Raw genomic sequence first — 11,370 nt, forward strand, 5'->3', positions numbered from 1 at the left:
TTATTATCTTGTAAATATAAAATTTCAAAATCCCGCCAACCCCGTTCCCCCCTCTTCATTCTTATATTGTGTGAAGTGTGAAGTGTGAATAGCAATGTTCAGAAAAGCGGACCGAATTGACCGGTTCGATCGGTCTAATTGTGAACCGGAAATAATTATGGTTCGGTTTGTTTCTAAAACCGGTTCTCTAAAAACAGGAGAAGAATCGTCGAACTGGCCGGTTTCTACCGGTTTAAAAGAAACGGCGCCGTTTTTGCCAAATTTGCTTACTTTCACTCTTGGTTCTGAAGCTCCTTCGTTTCTTTCTCCCTTTCTCCCTCCCTTTCTTTCATTCACTGCCGCCGTCCGTCCGTCCGTCTATCTAGCTTCCCTCGTGTTCCAAGTCTTCAACCCCCGTTCGCTGTCACCGATCGCAGCTGCTTCCTCGAGCTCGGCGTCCGTCGTCTTTGTCTGCTCAGCCGCGCTTCCGCCGCCGTTGGTTGCCGTTAACGTTCGCGTCTTCGTTCAGCCGTCGTCTTCGTTCGCGTTCTTCGCCGTTCAAGTTTGCTCGGCGTTCACCGTTCGCGTTCACTCGCCGTTCACCGTTCGGGTTCGCGTTCGTCTGGAAGCCACGTTGCCCTGCTTCAAACTCTGCGACCAACCCGCGCGCTCCACCCAGCCGTCGAACTGCTCTCTTTTGTCGCCGCCGTGAGTTCCCTAAACCCACCACCAGACAATACACTCACACAACACCAATACTCTGCTTCAAACTCTGCAACTTCTTATTTCTATTACAATAAGTAACTATTTGATTTGGCAGTGGTTTGGATTTTTTTTATAGACTGAATTAAAGTATACAATAGTTATGTTCTCTTCTCTATCACATTGATACTAAGCTTTGAATTCTCTTATTTCGTTTCAAGTTTACCGCACTCAATATGTTTGATGAAATGCTTTAACCATATTTAGCGTTGGTTTTATCATTTCTAGCTTTTAGAAATTTAGTAAGTTGATTGCATGTGAAATTAGAATAATTGGATCTTAGTAATTAGGAAATTTTAGCTGCACAAATAGCATCTTTGTAGAAAACATATTAGCATGATGATTTTCCACTTGCATTAGTGTTCTTCTGGTAAATTTTAACTGTTAGTGTGAACTTGTTAAAATTTGCTAATTATTCTTGTGTTGTTGTTGTTCTTCTGTTATTTTTATTTTATTTTTTGTTGTTGTGATTTTCTGTTCTTGAACTTGTTAAGTTGATAATTTGTTAAATTGTTGGGCTGTTGTTGTTTTAATTTGCTAAATTGTTAGGTTTCTGTGATTTAATTTGTTGGATTTTCTATTTAGGTCTTGTTCTTGTTTATTTGCTAAACTGTTGTTGTGTATTTATTGTTGTCTTTGAGATTCTTGCTGGATATTGGTGATCATTGATTTATTATATGCTTCATGTTTTCATTGTTTTCTTCTTCTGAAGGAAAAAAAATTCTGTTTTCATTGTTTTGTTGATTGTTTTTGTTTCAGAAATTAATTTTTTGTGATCAATGCTCAAACTCTAAATGCTGTTCTGTTGGTTTTGCAGTGTTTGTTTTGTTTCAGAAATCAATTTTTTGTTATCAATGCTCAAACTCTGAATGTTGTTCTTCTGTTTTTGTTTTGTTTCATAAATCAATATTTTGTGATCAATGCTCAAACTCTGAATGTTGTTCTGCTGTTTTTGTTGTTTCAGAAATCAATTTTTTGTGATTAATGCTCATACTCTGAATGTTGTTCTGTTTTGTTTTAAGGCTGTGTTTAGAAGAGGTGATTGATTTCTGAGTGTTGTTTTGTTTTTGTTTTAAAGCTGTGTGTTGTGTTCAATTTTCATTTTGTAGGAAATTCTGAGGTATATAAGAATTAAGAAGGAAGACTATTTTAACGGTATTATTCTATTGATTCTGGTATGCTACAAGCTTGAACATAGAATTAAAGAGAGAAACCCTTTATTATTTTATCATTGGCCTATTTTTGGCATTGCATATCATTGTAGTTTGTTTATTCATAGAACCAGTTGTTTATGATCCTCTTTTGAAGTAAAAAAATGCAGTAGAAGAGTGTTTAGAACCAGTTGCTTTATTCATTGAATTTTTATAGAATTAGGTGTTTGTTTTTCCGGTTGAACTATGGTTGAACCGGTTGAATCAATGAACTAATGAACCAGTAACTAGAACGGTTCGATGACCGGTCCGGTTTTCTGAACCTTGGAACAGAGTAACTACATCCCTCCGTGAGCAGTCACACTCTCAACCCAATCTCTCATTCTGAGTCTCCCTTCCATCACTGCAGCCGCCTGCCCTCACGGCCTCGCCTCTGTTTCGTCTTCTGCCTCATCTCGTGCTTCCTTATTCCGGTCGCCGTCCTCTGCTTCGCCGTCTCTGTGATCGGGTTGCCCGTCTGCCTCTGCTCCTCCTGAATCTGCCCGCTGCTCGTGCTCGGGTTAATCTGGTGAGCATTTTTTTCCTTTTGTATTTATTTATTCTTTTTAAATTAGTTGATAATTATTTAATTGATGTTGGTAAATTTGTATAAGAAGAATCAGAAAGCTTTTTGAGAGAGGTATATATTTTAGATATAAGAATGAAGGAACCATGACTGCAAAACAAGGGAATTGAAAAAAACGTTTTTTTTTGCTGTGAGTTCTTTATAAAACTTTGTCGTGGGACTCCTGCTGTGATCATGAATAGGGATATGATATGACATGGGATCCAGTGACACAAATTTAAAATTTGAGAACATCACATATATGTAAAATAGACACTTCCATTAAACACAGATATAAATAAGAGTTGGCAGAAGTTGGCAGAAATGCTGTTGGTAACGTAGCGGGATTGATGTAAAATATAAAGTATTTGTTAGATAAATTATAATTATATTTTGGTATTATATTGATATTAAAATATAAATTATTTTTTTAATATTTTTTAATTATATAAAATATTTAAAATATATTGTTTTAATAATTAATAATATATATTATTTTTAAATTCATTTCAAAAATATATGTTAAGAATAAGGCTGGACATGCTGACATGTGATGACATTTAGGTATGTCTAAATGTGTCCGGAAAAGAATTTTTTATTTTTTATTGAGAAACGTTTTGGACACAGAAGACACGCGTGTCAAACGAGTGTCAATGAGTACGATGTTTGAAATGTATCTAACACACGGACACAGCAAATCAGAGAAGTGTTCGTGTTTCATAGCTTTTTGGTCACAAAAGAAGGTTTTCTCTGTGGGTGAGAAAGGTTATAGGTTATGGCAGAATAATGTTACATGAAAATGGAAAGATGAGAGGAGAATAAGAAAAAAAAAAAGACGAATAAAAATACAAGCTATATAATGTTTGCATCTTATGTTATATTTCTGTTCTAGTTTTTTAAATGAATTATCTATCTTCTACTTTCTTCATGTGATTAATTTGGATGGTTTCTAGTTAGCTTTGGTGGTTCTTCAAGTAGCCTTTTTTCCGGATATGAGCAAAGATCTTTTCTTCTTCGTGAACTGAAAATAATGCTTAAATATAAGTTTCTGACTTTTTGTGGACCTAGTTGTCGAATAATTAGATGCAACAAATGCTTTAGTAATGCAATTGAGGGTAACACACATAATTGATGTTTGAGTTCCATCACGAAACCCTACTATTTTAATCATAGAAAGGACCTAATTCAATTTTTTTATTTAGTATGTAGACATACTTACAAACTTATAAAGATCTATTTAAAAGTTTAGTGAAATTACAAGAACTAATAAAGTTATTAAACCTAAAATAAACCACTTGAAATCTTATGTGTGTGGCCTGATGGGATCGGTAAAGAACTTGATTTTAGGCTCTAGTGAGAACACCAATAAAAGGCTCCAGTGAGAAAGTCAATTGGATAGAAGATTGTCCAATTAATAATGGAGGAAGACTATTATACATATAAAAAGAAAAAAGAAAAAGGAAATACTATTATGAAAGACCTTCTGAAAATTTTATAGTAAAATGATAAGTCCTTTTATTGAGCAGATTGTGTTTGAGTGGTCTATGTATCCAACTCACCTTAGTTGGATCAGACTTTATTGTTGTTGTTAATGTGTGATATGGTGAGAGGACCTTCTTTTAATTACCTGACCAACCAAAAAGATTACCCTCCTGATCAAATAATAAATTCAATTGATTAGATACTAAGGGCTTAAATAAGGAAGCAGTAGAGAGCAGGCATGACAGCCAACCAAAACAGTGAAATTTAGACAATCAATTTGGACAGGTTTGGTTAGGAGTCTAGTTCCATCCTATAAGTTTAAGGAAGAAGTTCTCTTCGCCTTGCCCTTAATCTCGGGTTCAGTGGTCTTCCTGTAATTGGACCTATAATATTTAATTGCTAATACTATATTCTGATGCCTAATAGAGATTCAGCTCATGGCAATTGTGATCTACATAGGGAAGATTGGTGTAGAAAAAATTAATAACTTTTGGGTGCTAAAGTGCTGTGACGAGCCATACTTCATTATACTAGATGTCGGGTGGTAAAGTTCCAATAAGAGCATAAGATAGTTTTGCGAAGATAAAATTGTTGCAATGTAGGAGTTTGGTTGTACAAGAAAAGATAAGATTATGAATGAGAATATTCTAAATTACTGTAGTAAAGGTGGTAAAATCATGTATAAACATGTTCAAAGGAGAGCAATAAAATCATTTGTTAGGACCATGGCCCATTAATTAGAGGTATTGAGAGACCATTTCATTTGTTTAGGGAGTTGATCAATGGAGGATTATGGTTTTAGTTAAAAAATGGGAGGAGAATAAGAAAAAAAGAAGAATAAAAATACAAATTTGTATGATATGAATTTAGTGTGTTAGGTACTATTATGTGATAATCTTTTCTTTTCTGCTGAGATGAAAAATGGACCTTTGAATTAAATTGAATCTGCTGAGGATTCTAGAATTTTTATTGTGAAAATTAGGTGTAACTAGTTTCGTTCGTAATTAATTAGTAACCAGTGAAAATATATAATTTTTTATATTTTGAGGTGAAAACTCAGGTGCAACTAATTTCACATAAAATTGATAGTTGAGAATCGTTAAATGATTTGACAGTTTGACTAAATTATCATTTAACGTCTAAGGTTTTGGAAACCGGTTCGAACTGGCCGGTCGAACTGGTCAAACCCGAAACCGATGGTGAAAGCGGTTCGGACAGATGCCAAAACCGGGGATTTGAAAAATTGCCATTGGACCGTCGAACCGGCCGGGAACCGGTCGGTCGAACCGAACCGTGACCTGGCCGGTTTTCTAAATTTCTCTAACACGCTGCCATTTGGATTGAGGAACTCCCTAACCATTACCCAACGTCCCACTCCCAACCTTAGTCTCTCCAAAACAGCCCACTTCCAACCCTGACTCTCCAAAACGGCAAACACGCGCAGCACTCCCATCAGGCCATCACCCTTCCTCTCATTGTCATTGAGCTCCTCCTTCACTTCCGTCCCGCCACCGGCAAGCAACCGCCGCCGTTGCAACTTGGAGCTTTGAAGCCACTGTTGCAACGTCGTTCTCCTCCATCGTGTAGCCACGCTTGAGCTTTGAAACCACCGTCGCCGGCCTCGCCTCCTGCTTCCGTCGCGCAGCCACTGTCTCGCCGGCGCCAGTTCTGTTCCATCGCGTCAGCCCTTCAGTCGTGCCCTGTTCCTTTCTTGCTGCTGATCTGCTCTGCTCTGTTCTAGCATTTAGTTCTAGGTATCAACTTTTTTAAACTATAATTGTTGAATAATTGTTGTTACTTGTTAGTTAGTCTATGAACCTTGCTGTTGTTACTGGGTTGAATAATTGCTGAATAATTGTTGTTAGTTAATCTGTGGACTTGTTACTGAATTGAATAATTGTTGAATAATTTTGACTGGATTGGAGTGAGTTGCTGTGGGTTACTGTGATATTGTAATTAGATTGTATTGTTATTGGATTGCTGGTGATTTTTAGGTATGGATGAGAATATCAACTAAGAAACACTTAAGGCTATTGGATTGTTGTGATATTGTATTGTTATTGTATTTTTTTCTTTTTGGTTAATTTTTGAAAAAAAGATGTTTAATCTTTGTTAAAATTGTGCTGAAATTTTGCTAAAATTGTGATTAGCTGAAAATCTTGTTAATCTTTATTGAAATTATGCTGAAAATTTTGTTAAAAGTTTGCTAGAATTTCTATTTGTTCATTATGAGTAGAAGGAGGGGTTTAGAATAGTTCTTCTGCAAGGAGAAAGGGATCATTATCTTTTTCTATTGATAACTTCAAATACACGTTCAAGTAGTTGACTTATTGGGAGAGAAGAGAGCCATGAGAATGGATCTTACACAACAAGGATTAAAGGTAGAGAATGCAATGGTTGGGCCTTTAGGGTCTGCACTTTTTGACTTTGCTGTTTCCATTTCTTCCGTCTCACAATAAGTATGCTTGTTTATCGAGCATCAGATGCTACATTTTAAATTTTTAATATCATTGTCTAATAATAATTGATACTTCTACTTTATATCATACTTAGGTCAAATAGCTGGATACTACAATAAGTATGCTTGTTTATCGAGCATCAGATGCTACATTTTAAATTTTTAATATCATTGTCTAATAATAATTGATACTTCTACTTTATATCATACTTAGGTCAAATAGCTGGATACTGGAATTCATTGATTTGAGAGGTGAAATGAGGAGAGATGTTTGACATGCTTTGATAAGTGAAATTATAGCGTTACACAAGTTCACACATGAATATGGACCTTGATTATGACCAATCTTTTGTTATAGAAAAAATAATTTTTTTCATCTTTGTTTTTAACGAAAAAATAGATGAATTGAATTAACTAGATAAGTAGATGATTGAATATTTATTATTGGTTTGGTTAATTCAATAATTTTTTTTGTTTTTCGTGATTATCTTAAATTTTATATGTATATAAATTTTGATCTTTGATATGTTTTTTTATATTTGACTCATGTATTGTATTTAAATGTGATTATGAGATTTTAATTGGAATTATACTTTTAATTTGTATATATTTAAGATTTATATCAGAATATATTTATATTTTTGTATATTTATTTAAAATTTGATATGTTATTTTATTATAATTCGGTTATTTCGGTTGAACCACGGTTGAACCGGTTGAACCTCTAAACCGATGAACCAATAGTTCAAGCGGTTTGATGACCGGTTCAGTTTTCAGAACCTCTTAACTATCAATTTCACATAAAGTTAACTATACTTGAGTTTCCACCTTTATTTAATTGTGATCGAATTAGCTCATTCAACTAATGACTCACATGTTAAATCAGTGGTCCGTTCACCCAGTAATCCGATTAATTCGATTGATGGTTTGGTTCTGACTATAGAATGTGGACGTATCCATCCACCACCGCCGGCGATGTATTCTGCTTAATTTTTGGTGTTTTTCTCTTGTATTTTATTTTATTTTTAGCAGTTATTTAGATGTCAAGATACATAATTGTTTTGGAATTTAACTAAATATTAATTTAAATGTTAATATATATTATTTTAAATAATTTAATATCAACTCAAATTATCTAAGGATTCTCATATGAATAATTATCATTACTTATATCGGGCTCAATTTGTAAAGAGGAATGCTAGGGATAGCAATTTTTGTGATTTGTAGCCATCAAATAGCCATCAATGATGGTTTTAATGGTGTGAGATTGGTGTGAGATTTCATCCAATGACTCACTTTTCATGCTGGCCAAAATTTAACAAAATTGCTGCCCCCTACTTTTCCATTTGTAAATATTTTGTTGGAGGAATCCTTGACCCTCTCCCAGGCATGGTCACCGAAAGCTTTAACCAAAATCAAAACCTAATTAGAATTTTTTGAAAACCAATCCTAACGGTTGTTCTGTTCACCCAGTTCGCAGCAACGCATTCCACAATTCTGAGGGGGAATTTTTTAGGGTTTTGGGAGCCATGAACAACGTTGGCGATCTCCACAAGGTTTGGGAAATCAACGCTCTGAAGAGGAAGCCGTTGCAAGAAGAAGCCACCAAGATGTTGGAGAAGATCGCGAAACAGGTCCAGCCCATTATGCGCAAGCACAAATGGAGGGTCAAGGTTCTCTCTGAATTCTGGTAATTCAACTATTGTTTTTAATTTGAAGGGGTAATGCAGCAATGGAAAAAGAATGATCCAAGCAATGGCGGTAAGAGGGGAGGAAAAAACCGCATTTTTAATCAGATATTTTGCTTACTTTTTCTTTATGGTTCTTTTGTGATTTGTTGATTTTACTAAAATTTATTGGGGTTCCGGTTTCTAACAACTAGAACTTTAACAGAATATTTTGAGTAGAAACATTGTTTCTGCCCCTTATCTAGTTTCTTCAATGCTGCATTCGCTTAAATGCAGCATGACATTTCAGTTTGGGGCTTTGGGCAAGGGAATGAAACTGAATTTTTTATTTTTAACTTGATGAGTGAGTCTGTTTTGCTCTTTTCTTTTTGTGAGATTATTGAAGAACTTGCCAAAATGATTGTAGTCCAAACAATCCGCGACTTTTGGGGTTGAATGTTGGAGCTGGTATACATGTGAAGTTGCGATTGCGCAGACCGAACAGGGATTTGGACTTCTACCCATTTGATCAAGTTTTGGATACGATGCTTCATGAGCTTTGCCATAATGCCCATGGTCCTCATAATGCCAACTTCTACAAGCTTTGGGATGAACTTAGAAAGGTTCTATTTGTTCCGTTCCTCTTTTAATTGTTCATGCATGTGGATTGTTATACTAGATTCTTAAAAAGAACACTTTCGTTGTTTTATACAATCACATTGGTGTTGGGAATTTATGTATTACATTTCATTTCAAGAGTAACTTTTATCTGATATTTTTGTTTAAGCCTTAAGTTTCTTTGTTATACTAAAGGATATTAAGCTTGAACTCCTTCAATTTGTTCCTGTCATTCTTTTATAGTACATGCAAATAACATTCACCGTTAGATTTTTGAAGTGCAATGTTTTTGCTTAATCAAATTAGCTTGATGTTGTGAATTATTTATATCATTCAATTTCAAGAGTTATTATTGTTGTTGTTGTTTAATCTAATAATGTTCTTATTTAGCTATAAGTATGTCTGTAATATGTGAAAGCTAGATTGTTATAATATTAAGGCTCCATTGATCATTGAGCATTTTTACCTTATCTCCCAACTTAATAATGAAAAATAATAGTAATATAAAGAAAATGAAAAAGATGAGGGACAAAATGTTATCTCTCTTGCAACTTTCCTCCAACCACTAGATGTGCTAGACTCTGCAGGCAGCAATATACTTATAGAATCCTCTCCATACTTTTCACTTTTGATGTATTGCTTTACAGCTTTAGTAGTAGCAAACAAGTCTTATAAATAGTAGTATTTATTATAAAAGTTCCTGCAAAGTTGAAACATTCATTCCCTGTTGCTGTGAATTCTATGTAGTAAACTATGTCTTTCTTATTAAGTTGCTATTATTCTTCTTGTCCTTGCCTTGCATCTATAATGTAATCCATGTTAATGATCATATACAGGAATGTGAAGAGCTGATGTCCAACGGAGTAACTGGCTCGGGAGAGGGGTTTGACCTTCCAGGAAGGCGCTTAGGTGGTCATTCCCGGCAGCCACCCCTTTCATCACTCCGTAAAACAGCACTTGCAGCTGCAGAAAAGAGATCGCGATTGGGATCACTCTTTCCCTCTGGACCTAACCGTCTTGGGGGTGATAGTGTTATAATGAAGGCACTTACTCCAGTGCAAGCGGCTGCAATGGCTGCAGAAAGGAGATTACAGGATGACATTTGGTGTGGTTCTCAAACCTGTGAAGCTTCAGATCATGAAGATTTTAACTTTGAACCTGCTGCGAATATTGAGCGCAAGGGTAAAAATGTGGGTAGCTCAAGACTTCGAGACAATTCTTCTCTACCTTTGGATCTGAAATCTCAGAAAAGGAGTCGTGTCATGGATTCAAGTTTACTGGATTGCTCGTCTAGTACCCCTAAATATGTTGATTTGACTACGGATGCACCACAGATTGGATCTATCATTGAACAATGCACTGTGACTCAAGGAAGGGGTGTTGGTGGATTAGAAAGCATTTCACATTCTGAGTCAAATTCTCGGATAGGATCTACTTCTGCAAATATTACAAGCTCCTCCACTCCACTTTCTGGTGATAATAATACATCTCATTCTGAAGAACTTGCAATGTGGGAGTGCTCAATGTGCACTCTGTTAAATAAAGTAAGTATCAAAATATAGTGCTTTATTCTTTGCAAACCTTTTTTCAGTTTGTCACAAAGTACAATAAACATTTTTGGCGAATTTACTCTTACAATGATTGTGTTGTGGCCTTTCTCTAATGCATGTGAATAATGTTGAACCACTGCAGACATTAGCTCCATTATGTGAGTTGTGTGGCACACAACAGCCGAAAGATTTTGCCACCAAATACAGTACTTGGTCTTGTAAATTCTGTACGCTGGAAAACAGTGTGAAGTTGGACAAATGCTCAGCTTGTGATCAGTGGAGATACTCTCTTGGTGCACCAGTGTCATCCCGTGCACCTAACGTCGGCACTTGAGTACAGTAGTTTATAAGTATATGAATGCTTATAAGTTGTAACACTGGTGTTTGTGCAACTTAATGGCAAAATTATTTCATTTATTGCTTTATGGCAGTGGCTTAAGCAAATGAAGATGCCAATGCTTGATTTCTTTAACTTGAAGCTACGTGGAAAATAGCAGTTCCATTTTGATCTTTTTCACTTGATAGATATGACAATTTCGATATAGTATGTTGGCATGGAGATGTGTATAGCTGAACTGCTGAATTAGTAAGCATTGTTGGCACTGCTCTGAGTTATGCCTGATTTGCAGAATTTGGATGCTGACTTTTGTGCAAGCAAATTAAGAGCTTTTCACTGAATTGGGTTTGTATGAGTATATGCCATGGTTCTCTCGTCTGCTTGGATTTCTAGTTGATGTTAGAGAATCGCCAGAAAAGTTATATAAGTATATAACCTGTCTTAGAATTTTGGTGATCAACTATCTGCATATCAGTTGTCCTCAACAATTTGGCTTGGGGACACTGTTAACAACTAATCACCATGTTGGACTTGCGTTGTCATTTCTTTGTAATGAAGGGATTAGAATTTGAAACCAGGAAGTTAATCTAGATACTTTTTATTATTACTAAACAAATACAAAACTCTTGTTTTACTTGAAGAAGATCAAACCCTGTTCATCAATTTCCAAACTCAACACTTTTTGTTCATCTTGAACCTTATTTTCGTCATCTTATTCTTCATATGGCAGTGTTTCCTATCTCATTCATTTGGGATTTATAA

General features: G+C 35.4%; 1 protein-coding gene across 7 annotated transcripts; it reads left to right on the top strand.

Moving 5' to 3' along the window:
- The first annotated feature begins 264 nt into the window (after window positions 1-264).
- LOC112720142 (uncharacterized) lies at window positions 265-10,949 on the top strand. 7 transcript variants are annotated; one of them, XM_025770977.3, is made up of 7 exons: window positions 265-687; window positions 1,851-1,896; window positions 2,226-2,460; window positions 7,910-8,126; window positions 8,531-8,726; window positions 9,558-10,265; window positions 10,414-10,949. In XM_025770977.3, exons 4-7 carry the CDS (start codon window positions 7,966-7,968, stop codon window positions 10,603-10,605), a joined length of 1,257 nt encoding a protein of 418 aa, XP_025626762.1. In that variant the 5' UTR covers window positions 265-687; window positions 1,851-1,896; window positions 2,226-2,460; window positions 7,910-7,965; the 3' UTR covers window positions 10,606-10,949. The 7 variants fall into 7 exon arrangements, with proteins under 7 accessions (XP_025626762.1, XP_072062522.1, XP_025626760.1 ...); XM_072206421.1 differs by having other exon boundaries at window positions 2,302-2,460; XM_072206420.1 differs by having other exon boundaries at window positions 273-687; window positions 1,851-1,916.
- Window positions 10,950-11,370: the final 421 nt, after the last annotated feature.

This window comes from Arachis hypogaea, chromosome 11 (genome assembly GCF_003086295.3).
Source record: "Arachis hypogaea cultivar Tifrunner chromosome 11, arahy.Tifrunner.gnm2.J5K5, whole genome shotgun sequence".
Taxonomy (NCBI): Eukaryota; Viridiplantae; Streptophyta; class Magnoliopsida; order Fabales; family Fabaceae; genus Arachis; species Arachis hypogaea.